At 59.3% G+C, this 17694-nt stretch overlaps 2 protein-coding genes across 7 annotated transcripts in view; one reads left to right on the forward strand and one right to left on the reverse strand.

Moving 5' to 3' along the window:
- Window positions 1-7318, forward strand: part of PPP1CA (protein phosphatase 1 catalytic subunit alpha) — a 7837-nt gene extending 519 nt beyond the window's left edge. The window contains exons 2-8 of the mRNA XM_034768820.1: window positions 73-124; window positions 1597-1728; window positions 1992-2222; window positions 2781-2885; window positions 4832-5055; window positions 5624-5758; window positions 6890-7318. Coding sequence (XP_034624711.1) covers window positions 73-124; window positions 1597-1728; window positions 1992-2222; window positions 2781-2885; window positions 4832-5055; window positions 5624-5758; window positions 6890-7000 — 990 coding nt within the window. The 3' untranslated portion in view covers window positions 7001-7318. The remainder of the gene's footprint in view (window positions 1-72; window positions 125-1596; window positions 1729-1991; window positions 2223-2780; window positions 2886-4831; window positions 5056-5623; window positions 5759-6889) is intronic.
- Window positions 7319-8622: 1304 nt separating this feature from the next.
- RAD9A (RAD9 checkpoint clamp component A) lies at window positions 8623-15626 on the reverse strand. Of its 6 annotated transcripts, none has more exons than XM_034767718.1 (12): window positions 15526-15626; window positions 13374-13604; window positions 13043-13113; window positions 12646-12780; window positions 11997-12111; window positions 11402-11501; window positions 10510-10619; window positions 10126-10232; window positions 9971-10035; window positions 9574-9696; window positions 9088-9307; window positions 8623-8914 (listed from the first exon to the last, which is right to left on the reverse strand). In XM_034767718.1, the coding sequence occupies exons 2-12, from the start codon at window positions 13405-13407 to the stop codon at window positions 8810-8812; spliced, it is 1185 nt and encodes a 394-aa protein (XP_034623609.1). In that variant the 5' UTR covers window positions 13408-13604; window positions 15526-15626; the 3' UTR covers window positions 8623-8809. The 6 variants fall into 6 exon arrangements, with proteins under 6 accessions (XP_034623609.1, XP_034623608.1, XP_034623610.1 ...); XM_034767717.1 differs by having other exon boundaries at window positions 15493-15536; XM_034767719.1 differs by lacking the exon at window positions 15526-15626 and adding an exon at window positions 15363-15497.
- Between the last annotated feature and the right edge of the window lie 2068 nt (window positions 15627-17694).

Raw genomic sequence — 17694 nt, forward strand, 5'->3', positions numbered from 1 at the left:
ATCGCTCTGCTCGGGCCCCTCCCGTCCCGGCCCTGCAGCACGCTCCTGGGCGGGATTCGGGGCTGGCCCTAGTCGGAGGGCGAGAAACTCAACTTGGACTCCATCATCGGGCGGCTGCTGGAAGGTGCGGGGGCCTGGGGCCGGGAGAGGTCCTAGCATGGGGGGCCGGGACGGGAGGGGCCCGAGCAGAGCGATTGAGGGCGTGGGGCGGTGCTGGGGGTTTGCCCGGTTGACTCATACCCCCCCACCCCAGGCTGGGCCGGCTGCGGAGGGGCCGGGAGCACTGGGCGCTGTGGCTGGAAGGGCCCGGGCCGGGTGCTCCGGGAAGTTCCGTGTTGACTTTCTGGGTTCCTTTGTTTTCGCTCGGGTCTCCCTGTCTGCAGCACGCTCCTGGGCGGGATTCGGGGCTGGCCCTACGCGGAGGGGGGGACCGGGCTCCGGTAGCGGCCCGGCCGCTTGCTGCCTGCCCCACGCTGGCTGGGCCCATGGCTTATACATTTCATGGCAATCCCGGGTGGGACGCGCTGTTCCTAGGCCCCAGGGAGGAACTAGGGACTCTCCAATTCCCGGGGGCGTGGTGGGGACTTGATCTCAGCTGGAGGGGGAGACCCGGGTGCCAGGGGCGTTTGTGGAGGGAGACAGACCCGTGTGTGGGGCGGTCGTCCTAGTGCGAACTCTGCTCTCCCAGTGCTGCTAACAAAAGGGAGGGGAAAATTAACTGTTACTTCCCTGCACCCTTATAATACTAGGAGTGTTTGGGGGGCGACCCTAGCTACGCTTTCTGGGTGGTAGTTGACCCCTGGGGCTGGACCCTGAACCGGAGCAGCTGCTGAGCGGCAGATTATCTGGTCTCACATCCTAGTGCATCACAAAGGGAAAGCAAAAGCATCAGTCCTGTGTACCATATGGGAAAACTGAGGCACAGAGGAAGGGAGTGGCCCAAGATTACAGAACAGTTCAGAGCTGGGAAAAGAACCCAGGTGTGGGGCCTAACAGTCCAGTATCAGTTGCTAGGACACGCTGCTTCTTAAAGCATGTGTATTCTGCAGCCTGCAATGTTGAAAAGGACTCTAGTGTGACCAGGAGCCGGGGGGAGGGAATGGGATACGGGATCCACTGGCTCTGATCCTGCCCCAGGGTGGGGGAACTGGCTGGCTGAAAGGGGTGAGGGAATGGGACACTGGGCCTTTCCTCTGTAGGGGGTGCCAGCTCTCCTCTGGCCAAGTGTCTGAAGAGCCCATCTGGGTTCTGGCCAAGGTTCCTGTGTGAGATGCCGTGGTGGGTCTGGGTCCAGCCTCACTGTGCCTCCTGAGCCGGCTGCACAGAGCAGGTGAGGACTTAGGCTGGGCCAGGGCTGCTTGGTGCCTCCTCCCCCTTTGCTGGTCTTGAGTCACGTGTTAACCTGCCCTTGTGGGTGGAGGGGTGGTGGTGGTGGTACACAGGCTGCCCAGAAAAGCCTCAGGCAGTTCAGCCCTGTAGCCCCTTGGAGCATTCCAGCTGGAGCTGGGGCCTTGCCCTGAGCTGTGGGTGGGTCTGTGAACAGTGCGGGGGCTATGACCAAGGTCAAGCAGAGATGCCCACTGTTCTGTGTTGCAGTGCAAGGCTCCCGACCTGGCAAGAATGTGCAGTTGACGGAGAGTGAGATCAGGGGCCTCTGCCTCAAGTCGCGGGAGATCTTCCTGAGCCAGCCCATTCTGCTGGAGCTGGAGGCACCGCTGAAGATCTGCGGTGAGTGAGGTCGGGAGGTTGGAACCTTCCTCCCAGTGGCCATGGGGGAGAGGCTGGGGGGATTTGCTGCACCCCTTGTTCACTCTGGGGTTCGCTGGCTCAGGCTAGGTCGGGAGGCCAGGGTGGATCTGTGGTCCCCTTGCTGGCCCTTTCCGGAGGTGGGAGGGATCCCTGGGTCTGTGGGGGGAGGACCCCGGCTCTGTGGGGGAGGTGGGTTAGGCTTGGCTGTGGTAGCTGCTATACTCACCTCCTGCTCTCCCCAGGTGACATCCATGGCCAGTACTATGACCTTCTGCGGCTCTTTGAGTACGGGGGCTTCCCACCTGAGAGCAACTACCTCTTCCTGGGCGACTATGTGGACCGGGGGAAGCAGTCGCTGGAGACCATCTGCCTTCTGCTGGCCTACAAGATTAAGTACCCTGAGAACTTCTTCCTGCTGCGTGGCAATCACGAGTGTGCCAGCATCAACCGCATCTACGGCTTCTATGATGAGTGTGAGTGTGCCCCCGCCCGGCCCCTCGAGTCCCCCCAGCCCTGCTCCCCTCACCCTTACCATGAGTGCGCCAGCATCAACCGCATCTATGGCTTCTATGATGAAAGTGAGTGTGGTCCTGCCCGAACGCCCACCGCCCGGCTCCCCGAATCTCCCCTCACCCTGCTCCTCACCCCTACCACGAATGCACCAGCATCAACTAAATCTATGGCTTCTATGATGAGTGTGCCCACATTGCTCTGCCCCGTACTCTCCATATCCTCCACTGCCCCACATCTATACTCTTGTACCCCCTCTGCTCTGACCATCATATCCCCTACACCCCCAACCATGAGTGCGCCAGCGTCCATGGCAGAGGGCAGCCTCTGCCCCATATCCCATGTGCCCCATAGCTAACCCTGGAGAGGAAGGCCCTGTGTGCTGTCGCTGCACAGTTCACTTGGCTCCCTGTATGGCCTAGGTCTCTCCCAGCAGGCAAGGGTCCAGCCTTGGAGGCGGGCCCCTCTCCCGAGTCTCCCTCAGTGGCTGGGCCCCCATCCCCCCCCATTGTGTCCCACAGGCAAGAGGCGCTACAACATCAAGCTGTGGAAGACATTCACCGACTGCTTCAACTGCCTGCCCATCGCCGCTATTGTGGACGAGAAGATCTTCTGCGGCCATGGAGGTTTGGGAGGGGCTGCAGGGTGTGGTGGCCAGTGCTCCGTGACCCTGTCCCCAGGAAGGAGGGAGACAGCATAGTGGGGTGTTTCAGGAATTCCAATGTGGGCTTCGTGCAGTAGAGGGCGCTGCTGGGGAAGGCGGAGGGTGCTAGGCACCATGGGGCTGTGGGCGCTTGATCAGGACAGGGTGTTGTCATGTGGATCGGATGGGAGGGTGCTGGGGCAAGACTAATGGATGCTGGGAGGGCTGTGGAGGGCACATCTGGTGTGGAATGCTGCAAAGGCAGATATTTGGTGGGGGGGGGGGGGGCAGGGAGTTGCTATAGGGGCTGTGTCTGGTGGGATTTACCAAAAAATCCCCAGGTTTTACAAAAGGTATTCATTTTTTTTCTTCAGATTTTCACCCTACTTTTGCATCATTCAAATATATAAAAAAAAAACTAGTTTGATTAGGAAAATACAAAGCATTGCATGAGCTGTATGTATCATGATAATACATTAGTCTGTGTGTATATGCAAAGCTGCCTGTTGAACTAAGGCTATGTATTGGTCTACAAGAGGGATGGGCAAACTACGGCTCGCGGGCCGGATCTGGCCCATGGGATTGCCACCTCTGTGGCGCCACAGGCCCCACGCCACTGCTGGAAGCGGCTGGCACCATGTCCCTGCGGCCCCTGGGGAAGGGGGGGCAGAGGGCTCTGTGTGCTACCCTCGCCTCCAGGCACAGCCCCCTGCAGCTCCCATTGGCCGGGAACAGGGAACCGCAGCCAATGGGAGCTTCGGGGGAGGTACCTGCAGGGGAGGGCAGCGCACGGAGCCCTTTGCCCCCGTCCCCCTACTCCACCCCAGGGCTGCTGGGATGTGGTGCCAGCCGCTTTGGCACGGGGCCAGGGCAGGCAGGGAGCCTGCCTGAGCCTCACTGTGCACCGCTGCCACCCCAGAGCTGCTCCAGGTAAACGGTGCCGGGACAGAGCCCACACCCCAACCCCTTGCCCTGAGCCTCTTTGTACATCCTGTGCCCCAACCCCCTGCCACACCCCCTCCTGCACCCCAACCCCCTGCCCTGAGCCCCCTCATACACTCCTCATACACCCCCTGCCCTGAGCCCCTTCCTGCACACCGCACCCCTTCCCGCACCCCTTCCCACACCCCAACTGCCTGTCCCAGCCCTACATTCATGGCCCTGCCTGCAATTTCCCCACCCAGATGTGGCCCTCGAGCCAAAAAGTTTGCCCACCCCTGGTCTAGAAGATACACACAAGAAACAAACAGGCAGCACGCAAGCTCTGAAGTGTGTGCACATCTGACCATACTGATGAATCTCATGCTCACCACGTATATGTTTCAAGCTGTTAGCATATAACGGTTTAAAGATCCGAGACACTAAAATGGGAAGAAAATGAAAATCTATATCAGAATACATTTCAGAACACAAGGAAGTATTCAAGATTTCAAAAGCAAAAACAGGAGAAAAGGACCAAGTTGAGTGTATGCACTGCAAATCGTGTGGCCCAATTATTAAAAATAAATATTTATAGGCTAATAGTTCTAAGTCTACACCAGTAAACTGTTTATTTAAATGAAAAGCTTTATTTGGGGATTAGAGAGAGATTGTTTCTTAAAACTCAAAACACAATGCCACCTCTGAGTTTGTTTTAGTTCTGCAGCAAACCACATTGATGAATGGAATTCACAGCATTAATCTACCGAATACTTTCCCCCCGTCCTTTCGTCCACCAAAATAAACCCGATATTTACCCAGAAAAATTATTTTAGCACTGATTTTTCACCTGGTTTTGTTGTTGTGGTAATAAACACTGATAAATTCCTGGTGAAAATTAAATAAAATAAAAACTGAAAACTAAGGGCCCTATTAATATGCTACCACAGTGGGTGGGGCTTCTGTGAGGGGCGGAGTCTAACAGACCGATTTTTTTCCCCCTCCCCTCAGGACTCTCACCAGACCTGCAGTCGATGGAGCAGATCCGCAGGATCATGCGCCCCACGGACGTGCCGGATCAGGGCCTGCTGTGCGACCTCCTCTGGTCCGACCCCGACAAGGATGTCCAGGGCTGGGGCGAGAATGATCGCGGCGTCTCCTTCACCTTCGGCTCTGAGGTGGTCGCCAAGTTCCTGCACAAACACGACCTGGACCTTATCTGTCGGGCACATCAGGTACCAGTCTGGGGGGAACTCAGCACTAGGGTGCTGTCAGGTGGGATTGAGGGGCATCAGAAGGGCTGGGATAGCTGGGGGTCGTCATGGAAGAGCATTGTCAGAGCGGATGGGGGGGCGCTGTGGGTCTGGATGGAGGGCATCGTCAGAGCTGTGTGGGGTGCTCTGCTGGCGGGGATTCCCCAGGCTGAGGTACAGGAACCTGCCGGCTGGGGATGGTTTGCATTGTTTGGATCAGTCTGTTCCCGCACCCCAACGCCCTGAGCCCCCTGCCGCACCCCTCCTGTACCGCAACCCCATGCTGCACCCCTCCCACACTCTGCACCCCCTCCTCTACCCCAACCCCTTGCCCATAGCCCCCTGCTGCACCCCGTACCCCTCCCAAGCCCCAACACCCTGCCCTGAGCCCCTTCCTGCACACCGCACCCCTTCCTGCATCCCATGTGGGTGACAGAGAGGGGTTAGTCTGTGGTACCAGGCTGTGCCTGTTTGGGGATGGCAGTGTCAGGCAGAGCTGGGGGCATGGAGTGGGTAGGGCTGGACTCTACCTCCTGTCTCCCTGCCTCAGGTGGTGGAGGATGGTTATGAGTTTTTTGCCAAGCGCCAGCTGGTGACACTCTTCTCAGCCCCCAACTACTGCGGCGAGTTTGACAACGCGGGCGCCATGATGAGTGTGGATGAGACACTCATGTGCTCCTTCCAGGTGAGCCTGGGGCAGGGCAGTGCTGTGTCCACCCTGCTGGGGCAGAGGGCATGTGGAGCCAGCACCATGGGGCAGCTATGGCCCTGCAGCCTGATCTCCCTGCCAGGGGGAGCGGGCGTGGAGGGGTAGGAGCTAGGAGGGGTGTCAGACCTCAGATGGGATAATGGCAAGTGGGGGAGGAAACCTCCTGCAGAGGACAACCCCCCTTCCAGTAACAGCCAAGATGGGGAAGGGTTTAGGCCTTAGAGGAGCTGTGGGGATCCCAAGTCTGGGCTCTGTGGGGCTGAAGGAGTGTGTGTGGGGGTGTCTCCATGGCAGCCATTTCTTCAGCCAGGGGGGCGGGGCTCTGATTTCAAGAGCAGTAGATCCCTTGGGCCAGTGGTCCCCAACCTTTTTGTGGCCAGTAGCACATTCATGTTTTCAGAAGTGTGGCGGGGGCCAACAATTTTTCAAGGCTTATTTTTTATTTGTACATTAAATACGAAAAACATCATTTTTAATATTACATAATATATGAATCCAGAGAGAAGCCACGAGGACAGAGAACACTGGTGCCTGCAGCCCCGGAGTTCGTTGTCTCCAGCAGGCACGGGGTCGCAGCTTCTCTCCGGCTTAAGCCGCGGCCCCGTGCCTGCCAGGGACCGAGAACCAGGGCCGGCACCAGCTCAGCAAGCCGGTGCTTGGGGCGGCGAACAGAGAGGGGCGGCACGTCGGGCTCTGCGGTGGCAATTCGACGGTGGGTCCCTCACTCCCTCTCGGAGCGAAGGACGAGCCACCGAATTGCCGCCGAAGACTGAAGCGGCGGCGGTAGAGCTGATCACAATCACGGCCTCCTTCCCCCCCCCCCCCCCCGCTTGAGGCAGCAAAAACCCTGCCAAGAACACCGGTGCCTGCAGCCCTGGAGTTCTCTGTCCCCGTCAGGCACGGGGCCGCGGCGTCTCTCCCCTGCTGAGCACTAGGCGGGTGCACACAAATGCCATGGCGCTTGTGGGCACCGTGTTGGGGACCACTTCCCTGGGCTGTGGGGGCTGGCATGGGCCTTGGCCCAGTACCTGGGCCAGCTCTTGGGAGGGCAGGTCACAGCAGGCTCGGCCCCCCTTCCCCACATCCAACCTGCCTCTCCTCTTGCAGATCCTGAAACCGGCTGACAAGAACAAGGGCAAGTATGGGCAGTTCAGCGGCCTGAACCCCGGCGGCCGCCCTGTCACACCCCCGCGCAACTCGGCCAAGGCCAAGAAGTAACTGGCTGCTCCCCCTGCCCTACCCCATGGACTAGGGCCCTCCCTCACTGCCCTGCCCCTGGCTCTCTGCACAGAGGGGCTCTGCTGTCCAGTGCCAGCCCTGCCTGCCTAGGGCAGAGCTGAATTATTATTTTCAAACTCCTGGAGTTTGATACCAAAAATACTGCTCTGGGGAGAGGGGGCCAGGGAGGGCTCTTGATTTTGGGGGAGTGGGTTTAATCTTTTTGGATCAAGTCTATTTTGTCAGTTGAGCCCCCCACCCCTCCCCCTTAATGCTGAGAATATTTCTTGTTGAATAAATATTTACCAGAAATTCTTACCCTGCTGCCTCCCTGTCCCTCTGTTCCCAGCCTGTGGTGGTGTTGGGGGCGGTGGCGCAGGGGTTCTCTGAGGGGCTATGCAAGGAATACCCTGTCCTGCCCCATGTTGAGGCTCTAATACCCCTGGGAGTGGAGAATGGTATTTCCCCTCAGCTCCTGCCTGCTGCAGCCAATGCCACAGGGGATTCCTGCCTGACCTGTGAGCGGGGGCATGGCCCTGGGCAGGTGCCTTCCAGCCCCCAGCATCTCTTGACCCCCCCCCCAGGGCAAAGTGCTGATGTGCAGCCACTTTTGGGGAGAGCTGTACTGCCCCTACACCATGGGTGGGGGGTGTTATGGTGGGGCCCTGAACTATGCTGTGATCTACCTTCCTGGTATGATGGAGGAGAGCAGGGAGCCACAGCCCCTGCAGGGACCTTGATGGCTCCAGGAGCGCCAAGGGGCCCCTGCCAGGAAGGGGATGTTGAGGGTGGCGGAGGCAGCTGAGCCCCGACTGCCCCCTCATTAAGGTGGGAGGAGGAAATGGCAATGTGGGGGTCACTGTAGCAGAGGATCTCAGGGGGTGAACTCAGCTGCCTGGGAGGGGGTATCACAGCTATTACAGTGGGGGTGGGGGTTGCTGCAAGGGGAAAGCATGGGCCTGCTCTTCCTGCCTCCAGTAGGGCTGATACCAGCCAGGAGCAGGACCCATCCCCCCACTCTGCCTAGTTTATGCCCCCCAACAGAGGGGGATAGGCTGGCAGCTTCCCTCAGTTGAGGTAGGCACCCTGAGCACTGGCAGCTGCAGATTTCCTGGCTTCTAGCCAAGGTAAGGGTGGGGGACTGGTTACTGGGCCCCAGGGCTGGGTGGGATAGTGCTCCTGGGGCAGTAAGAGGGTTACCACGTGCCCCAGCCGCTCAGCCTGCAGCCGTTACTAGCCCAGCTCCATAGCCAGCCCCCTAACGGCCAGCAACAGGGCTCCGGCAGCTCCCAGGAATTTGCCCTGAGTGAGAACAGTCCATAGAGAGCAAGCTGGGGAAATATACACATCCCCTGCCCCAGCCTCAAACCCACCAGCCCTGCAAGAAAGACTGAGGCAAGCAGCAGGAAGCCAGCTAGCTTGACTACAGTAAGAGGCACTTGGGGAATGGAATAGCCTGCCTCCCCCTCCTGGCCCAGCCTCTGCAAGGTGCAGGAGGGAAAGGATCCTGCCTGCAGCCCCTCCTCCCCCACCCAAACTGGCTGGGGGTGTTGTTCTGCCCAGGGAGAGGTGGGAGCTGAGCTTCCCCTCCAGCCCCAGCAGCAGCTTTGCAGGCAGCAGACTTATTATAAAAGCTTTATTTACAGGGTCATGTCTATTCACAGTGGCTCGGAAGCAGCAGCCCTGCCCAGTCTTCCTGCCCTGCTCCAGCAGAGGTGATGGGGTTGTAAAGTCCAGCTTCTCAACGCAGGCTCCTGGGGGCTTTTTTAGGGGGAGGGGGCTTGAAGCCAGGCTGCAGAAGGTGATCTCTCAGGACTCTCCCTCGCTGTCCTCGGCCAGCACATCCTGGCTGGGCCCTGGACGGGTCCCAACCTGAGACTGGGTCAGCACCGACCCAAAGAACAAGGAGCGGAACTGAAAGAAATGCAGCAGGATGTGTGTGGGGGGGGAGGGACGGGACACTTCCCAGCTTCTCCCTCCACCCACATGGTCCCATTCCCCCCAGGCTTCAATACTGCCCTTGCCATTCACACAACTCCCCTCCACAGAACAGCCCTGACGCACCCTCCCCTGTCACCACCACATACCTTTTTCTGTGGGGGTGTCCCTGGCACAGCCCCCTCCAGGTCGCTCTCCATGGTGCTGCTCTCTGACTCCAGGGCAGCGCCCGGATGGGGGCGTCTCTGGGGAAAGGTGGGGCTGGAGGGCAGCCCTGGCCCCTCCTCACATGTGGTCTCCATGGCAATCATGTAGGAATCAATGTCATCACCCATGAAGTCATCATCAGGGGTAGCCATGGGAAAGGCACTGTGGGAAGAAGGGAGCAGGGCTGGGGCCAGTCAAACCCTGCCTCTGGAGATGGGGTCCTTACCCCTCCCTGCTGTGGCCAGCCCAGTATCCCAGCTCTCCCACCCTTAGGCTTCCCCACAGAAGCTGCTGCTGCCTGAGTCTGCAGACAGCCTGCAACAGCAGCCCTATGAGGAAGGTGGCAGCCAGCCAGTCCAATGGGGCTGTTCACTCTGAACTCTAATGACAACTGAGTGCCACTGTCGAACTCTCAGGGCTCTGCTTACCCATTGGCTGGCCGGGCCTGCAAGGTTGTGGAGCAGACTTGTGAGCTGCTGTTGGGGTCTGACAGGGTGGCTAGAACCAGGTGCACTTCCAGCAGGGGGTCCGACAGAGTGAAGATGGCCGGCCTGCAGGGATATCACAGGAGAATGAGACAGATGGGGAGGGGAGGTCCAGAACTCTACAGGGACAGCACAGGGTGTGTACAGAGAGAGAGAGAGAGAGTGAGTTGCAACAGAGGCCTGGGGAGTCCACAGGGGACCCTGACCAATCCAGAGGGTCAGAGACAGGGCCAGGGAGTGAGAGTGGCAATGAGCATGTGATCTCATCTGGGGAGAGCCAGCTCAGGGCACTGAGGTAGAGGGAGCATCCCCACCCCACAAGGGGCTGGCCTGGACATACCTGCCAGGGGAGTCGAAGTGGATGTTGAGGGGCAGGTTGGAGGACTCGGCGAAGCTCAGGAGACCCTAGGGGCAAACAGACAGGATCAGTGAGGCAGCCCCACCCTCTGGGGCTAGAGCAGAAGAGCTGGTGGGGGGTTGGCTCTGCTTGCTCACCCGGAATTCCTTGAGGCAGAAGGTGACATGGGACTGCTGCTGCACCTGGACATCCTGGAACTCGTCCTCGGAGAGGCACAGCTCAGTCACCATTGTCCTGCTCGGCTCTGGAGACAGAGAGGGAGCTCAACATCAGCTCCCCGGTGTCCCCACACTGCCAAGACGACACCCCCCCCCCAGGACCCACTGGCCACTCTCTATAAACTGCTGCCAAAACCTCCCACCCCAGAGACGCCAGCCAGCCCAGACCCCAGGGCTTGTGGAGTGGGACATGGGGCCCTTCCCCTCTAGGGGGTGCCAGCTTCAATCTAGCCCCCTGGCAAGGGGACTGGACCATGCTGGGTCTCTCTTGGATGAGGCCCATGGAAGGTGGAGCTGGCTCACCTGTCTCCTCATCCAGGTAATTGCGAAAGCTCACCTTCCCAGCAGGGCTGACCCCCAGCGTCACCTCGGCCAGCGTCACTGGGAAATGGACCACAGCGTCCACCAGCACCCTGCCATCAGAGGTGAGCGAGCTGTGAGCCCCACCCTACAGACACAGCTGCATCCTCCCACCCCCTCCGTGCCGACCTAGTGCCCCAGAGAGCCAGCTGTGCCCCCGATCCTCCCACCCTTCCATGCCGACCTAGCACCCCAGAGAGCCAGCTGTGCCCCCAATCCTCCCACTTCCTGTGCCAACCTAGCACCCCAGAGAGAGCTTCTGCCCCACTGATCTTCCCACCCCCTCTGTGTCAAACTAACACCCAAGGGAGCCAGCATATATCCTCAATCCCTCTGTGCTCCCCTCATCTATACCTGTGGTTCTCAACCAAGGGTCTACAGCACCCCAGGGGGCCACAAACTGGTTTCAGGGGTCTGTGGGGCCCTGCAACTGAAGCCTGGAACCCCAGGTCCCTTTGCCCCATGGGGTTGAAGCCAGAAGCGAAGCTGCAGGACTGAAGCCTGGCGCGCCAAGCCCCGGCGCCCCATGAGGCAGAAGCCCCCAGTCCCACAGGGCTAAAGCCCCGAATCCCTCCCCCTGCCCAGTGGCTGAAGCCCAGAGTCCCAAGGTCCCCCACACACTGCAGGTGAAGCCCCTGAGCCCCAGCCTCACAGGGCTAATGTCCCTCCCACCCAGAAGAAGCCCCTGTTCCGGCAGCTGAAGCCTGGAGGCCTCCTCACTGGGCCTGGAGTTTTTATAGCATGCGGGGAGGCCTTAGAAAGAAAAAGGCTGAGAACTCCTCAGCTATACTTCATGCTTTGCTTCCTCTCCCCCCACTCGGCAAAGCCCACTCACCGGGCAGGGGCGCGCAGCGTGTTGGCGCACAGCTCCTTGTCGAAAACAGCCTGTAGCAATTCGCACTCTTGGAATGACAGGTTGTGGGTCTTGGTGACTCCTGCCAAAGGCATCAGAACAGCAGCTCAAGGCCAGGGCCGCCTTTGCCCCCGCATCAGGACCATCACCAGCCCAGGACCCATCCCTGCAGATCCTCCCCAGTACACCTCACCAGCCTTGCCCTATGTTCAGTAGGGAACCAGGCTGGGGACCTGACCCTTGGAAACTGCCTTGCCCCCACCCCAAAGCTTCACTCACTCCTCGGCCCCACCCACCTGCATGCACCCTTCCGCTTCCCAGTACCATTCACTGCAGGGTCCCCTCTGCCCACCTGGCTCCCAGCTCTGCCCCAGCCCTCCATCCCAACTCACTCCATCCAGGCCCCCTGCTACCTTTGCTGGACCCCTGAGGTGCCCCCTGCCATTGGAGGGCTCCCTAATCTCCCTCCCCCACCCCGCTAATGGGGCTCCCTGGATACCCCTTCTTGCCTCAGCAGGGCCACCCAGATCCCCGCCTCCTGCCCCACTAGGGGGCTTCCCAGCAGCAGTGAACTCACCGTACTTGCAGTGCAGCTGCACGACCAGCCGGCTGGCCCGGGGATTCAGGGAAATCAAACACTTCTCCACCATCTTCTCTAGGGAGGGCAGTGAGCGGAACACGCCCAGGAAGGACTGGGGGGGGGAAGGGGGGGGGAGAGGCACAGACACCACCTCGTCACCACCTGCACCTCCCGCCACACAGCTGGAGAAATGGCTCCCAGCTCCCCTGCTGTAACCACGAGACACCTATTCCCCTCCCAGAGCCAGGGAGGGAACCCAGGAGTCCTGCAGATTCACACCAAGATTCTTTCCCATGGAACAGGGTGGTCCCAAGCCCTGATCCCTTTTGATCCCTCCGTCTTTCCCCCCTCCCCCTCACCACACCTTGTGCCAGCTACACTCACTGTCCAGGACAAAGAAAGCCACAAGCTCCTGCCCCCTGCAGGGGAGCCCCTGGGACACAGGGACTGGGCACACAGGCTGCTAAGAGATAGCACAGACCAGGGGTGCAGCCAGGGACACAGCCCTGAGCCCAACTCTCCCCCCCCCTTCCCCCTCCGCCCCACACCATAGAGCCAGGGCCCTCTGCTGGGCTTCCCATATCCCAGATATCCCTGGGCCATCCCTCTGAGGCCCACTCTTGACGCCCCAGCACAGCAACCTCACCTTCATGAAGACCTTGCAGCGGAAAGGCTCCCCATCAGGGTCCGGGCTCCCCTCCTCGTAAAGCTGGAAGAAGAGCGGGGTGAACAGGAAGCAGGCGTAGGCTGAGCGGGAAGAGTTCACAGCACGCAGGGAGAGCTGTGGAGAGGACAGCCAGCCCCGTCACCGACCAGCCCCCTGCGGGAGAGCTAGCCGCGTCACCGACCAGCCCCCCCCACCTCCCCATGGAGAGCCAGCCCCATCACCAACCAGGGGGTGACCCAACTTGCTCCTCTTGGAGCTCAGTGATAACTCCGAAACCCTGATTCCCCCCCCCCCCGCTGACAACCCCCTTCAGTTCTCCCCTCCCCCTCAGATCAGAAGGGTGCCCCCCACCAGTTAAAACAACACCCCCCCTTACCCCATCCTCTGTGGGGTCTACGTAGAGCTCGTCTCCGATGCGGGACAGAGAGTGCACGGCCTTCCCTAGGACTGGGGGGAAGGAGAGAGACAGTGACCCAGGGCCAGACCCATCCCACCCCCACTCCCCTCAACTCCTACTCTCTGGGGCAAGAAAAACAGCCATTTGGAGCCAGCGCCCCCTAGAGGCGAAAGGCCCCATGTCGCATTCCCCACCCTGCTGAGCCCAGTCCCTCTGCCCTGGGGTCAGATAGGAGTCAATGACCCTTAGGGGGAAAGGCCTCACGTCCTGTTCCCCACCCCCCATGCCCAGCTGGTAGCCCTGCACGCACCTTTGACATTGCCCCCGGTAACAAGGCACCTCATGGCCACAGAGTGATGCAGCTGGGCTCTCCCCACTCGGGGGGGGGTGTGTGTGTGTGTGTGCGCGTCTGTGTGTCAGTCAAACCCCAGCCCCGGTCAGAGCACCGTGAACCCCGAGATAATCCAGCCCTGTGGTGGGGAGAGTCTGTGCCTCTGGTGCTGCTCTGGGTCCTCTGCCAGGGGCTAATCAATACAACATGCTGGGAAGAAATGGGAGAAAGACCACACCCTAAATAATCAACTCAACACATCTCCAACTCCTTTCCCCTGAGGATCCCAAGCACTTCCCCTGTATGCACAGGGATCCCTCACCCAGCACTAACATGCAGCCACTGCTGGGGTGGGGCTGGGCAGCTGTTGAACAGCCACATAGGAGTGCTTAGCAGGAAGTGAAGGAGAAACCCTGTCAGACTGAAGCTCCAAGAAGAACCAAGGGAAGTAGATTCACTTTCTTAGTCCCCTGCTGGAATTCCTAATCTTGCCCCTGCCCGTTACCCCTCTCCCTCCTGGGGGCTCATTCCCTTGCCCTTAGGCCGATTACCCCCTCCAACTGCCTTCCCTGGAGTCTCCCACTCCAGCTCCCTGCACAGTTTTGTGGCTCTTCTCATGCCCTGGGGTTTGTCAATCCCTTTCTGGTACCAAGAGGCCCAGCTCCTAAACACAACATCCCAACTCCCTCAGCTCTGCACAGAACAGGGCTCGTTCTTGCTGTGGGAGACACACACAGCGTCAACCTGCACCAGCCTTTCCTGCAGCCACATCCTATCACAGACCCAGGTAGTCTCCTTTGCCACCTGTCCTCCCCCCAGCCCCTTCTGGCCACTCTGGCTGTCCCATCTCCAGCCAGATTCTTGCTGGCAGATCACCCCTCCCAAGTGTCCCAGCTGCACTTGCCCATTCAGCACCTCATTTTGCAAGTCACTGCCCAAATTTATAACCTCTCCCCTTCTTTTAGTCAGCCCCCTCCTTCCCCAGGGAGCCTTTCTGTCCTGTGGTGATTGCAACTCCTGCCATTTTCACAGCAGCCACAGGTCTCCTTAGCGAGCTGGGTGCACCCTCTTCCTGGGCTCTGGCCACACCAGGGTAGGAAGATAGGTTAGTCACTGTTATTTAGCCATTTAAACACCCAGTCAAGAGCAAACAAACTGTACTTTAGATGCTTAGAATGCACTGAGCCAGTCAACGTAATGCCTGGGTTTGTGAGATTGAGCTAATCTAATGCTGTTTAAACCATCCCTCTCCTAAATCCTAGACTGGACATGGTCCAGATCACTAACCACACTGGTCACCAAGGCCATACTGAACTGGGATGCCTGCAGTTGGGATGGGAGACAGGTGATGAGGGTCCCAGCCCACCCCTCCCTACAGCTCTCTTTGTTAGCATGGAGCCTGCAGCCCTACTGTCAGTTTCTGCTACTCTCCATCTGTATCCCCATCCAAACCACTCGGAAGGGCCTATTGATCCTGCCAGCACAAGAGCAGCCCCCCAGCCAAGGAAACAGAAGCTGAAAGGGCAGATGCTGTTGTCAGTGCAGGTGTGCCGCTGCAGGGGCATCAACAGACTCTGCAGCGCCCAGTCCTTCCCACCACACACTGCCCCCCCTTGGAACCTGTCCCTGCCCCCCACACTGTCCTATCCCGCTCCTACATGCTGCTCCTCTGCCCCGCCCACCTCACCTCCAGCACCCTTTCCTGTCACACCCCACACCATCCCAACTCCCGTATCCCATGCTGCTCCCTTCCCTACCCATCCGGTCCCCATACCACACACTATCCATCTGCACCCAGTCATACCCCACCCCTCCTCTTCACCCTGCCTGCCCCGCATCACGCCATTCCCCTGCCTTCACCCTGCCCTGCCAAATCCTATCCCAAGCCACCCCATGCATTGGACATCATGCCTGCCCTCCCCACCTCTCTTAGCCCCGTCCATCCATCGTAGCCCCGCCCCATCACACCTGTTCCCGGGGAGCGCTCCCCGTCCCTGCTCGGTGCTGCCCGGTTCCCAGCACAGAGCGGGGCATCCCAGCCCACCCCACTCGCCGGGTGGCTCCCGAACACGGGGCGCCGGAGAGACAGCGCCTCTACCTGATGGCCTCGCCCAGTACTCCCTCCACTCACCCCCAATGGCCGCGCCCAGCTCCACTCCTTACACTGCTTCTGGGGCAACCCACCTCCCCTCCCCCGGCCGTCTTCACATTGGCCGAGCCCGGCCTCGGCCCCGCCTCTTAGCCCGTCCTATTGGCTCACGGGTCATGTGGAGGGGGAATTCTTCTCTTCACGTGACAAAGTCTCCAGAGAGGAGCCGCGCTGGCCCGCTTAGCGAGCACGTGAGCTCCTTGGGCGGAGCCTTGTTCTGTCTCTCTCCGCGACCCAGGCCACTTCGTCAGGTGGGCTCGTCCCCTCCTGCCATTGGAGGAGCCGAATGACGCTGATTGGCTGGGACGGCAGAGGGACAGAACTACCAGACAATGGGGCCTCGAATGTAGGCGGTAGAGTGCGGGGGTCTGCCGAGAGCCTCATAGAATCATAGACTATCAGGGTTGGAAGGGCCCTCAGGAGGGCATCTAGTCCAACCCCTCCTTAAAGCAGGACCAATCCCCAACCTAGGCTCCCTTGCCTACTTCCCAGAGTGCCCCTCAGAACCCCCTCCCCTGCGCAGGCTCCTGGCCCCTCCCCAGCTCAGGTCCAGTCCTGCCCCTCCCACTCCAAAGCCTGGAAACACACCCCACTAGGCTCAGGCTCCTTTCCCTGCCCCATCTCAGAGATAGCCCACCCCCTGAGGCCTAGGCTGTCTCTCTGGTCTCCACTCAAACACACACCTTCCCTCCACCCCCAGAGTCTCCTCCCCTGAGCCCCAACTCTTTCCCTCCCCCTGGGCTGCCATCATTGTCCTCTTGGAGACTTTTGGCTCAGGTTCCCTCCCCAGGTCCCAAACTTGCTACCCCAGGTTTGCTGGAAGCTGTGGTCTTCATGGGCAACCGCAGTCTGCCTCTTTGTGGCACATGATCCAGGTGGCAGCTCATCTGGGCACAAGCTGCTCATGCAGAGGATGAGGACAAGAAGCAAAGGGGCCAGGAGGAGCCTTTGCAAGGGCTTTCCTAGCCTCTACCCAGCTTGGAATCTTCTGTCAGGGGCTGAAGCTCCATCCTTGTGCCCCAGCTGAGTAGGACCTCACAGCCTCCCAATCACAGCACAGGGGAACGATGACTCACTGCGCAGCTCTGTTCTGGTGAGTGACTGTCAAACCCACCTTGTGGGGCCCTGTACTCATCATCTCAATGATACAAATGCCTCAAACTCCCCAGGAGCTGGGAGCCATGCTAAGGTCTTCCCTGCCTTGTAGCATCATCAGCAAGAATGATTCTGCAGGCTATATCCTGACTTCTGTGCAGTCCCCACCCAAACTGTCCTGTGACCTTTGGGTCACACCCTCAGGTGAGCAATGTACAGCCACATTCCCCTCCCCCTCCTCACCTTTGGGTCCTGCCCACACAGCCCTAACCCCATTGCCTTAATTAGATTGCCCAAGTGTAACCAAGAGCACTTGGCTCATCTAACCGTCCTACTGGTGATGCATGAGCCAGACTAGCCTCTGGTTCCTTCTTCTGTCACTGGGTTGAGTCTATGGGGCTAACAGGAAGTTTTGTTTCCCTGAGAAACGGGAGCTCTGACTGTTACCTCCAACGGGCATTCTCTGCAGCACAAAGAGACTGCTATGCCAGAGGTACTTCTTGCTTCTAACTGCAGCTGGTAATGGAGCTGACCTCTGTCCCCTCCTTTCTGTGATGCCAGGCTTCTGGGGCCCTGGTAGTCCCATACCCCCTCTCAGCAGCTCTACATGAAGGTTCCTTTTAGCTGAGCAGCCCCTCAGGTTTCAGCGTTTCCAGACTCTGGGAGTGCTTCTGTAGGGTTGGGAGATGGGGGAGATGTCTAATTTGCTATATTAGAGTTTTGCCTTGCTGTCCATCACTGTCATCGTATCTGAGCACCTTTCACACAAAAGATCAATAGCAATAAGGAAGTCCCCAGTGATAGGTAGCCTAAGTAGGGAGTTAGGTAGCGGGCAGGCCCCATTGGTACCCTCACAGGTGGGGACATCAAAGCAGGCATTCCATAACAGATCAGTGGATTCCCTATGCTTCTGGAACCCATCCTGGCCCCCTGTGTAGCAGCAAAGATATGGGAATTACACACCTTGAGGGACTGGCCCACTGTTTGAGGGGGCTAAAGAGATGGGAACTAATGATGTTGGGTAAAGGGCCATGGTGTAGGGAGTCTGTACAGAAA

This window comes from Trachemys scripta, chromosome 4 (assembly GCF_013100865.1).
Source record: "Trachemys scripta elegans isolate TJP31775 chromosome 4, CAS_Tse_1.0, whole genome shotgun sequence".
Taxonomy (NCBI): Eukaryota; Metazoa; Chordata; order Testudines; family Emydidae; genus Trachemys; species Trachemys scripta.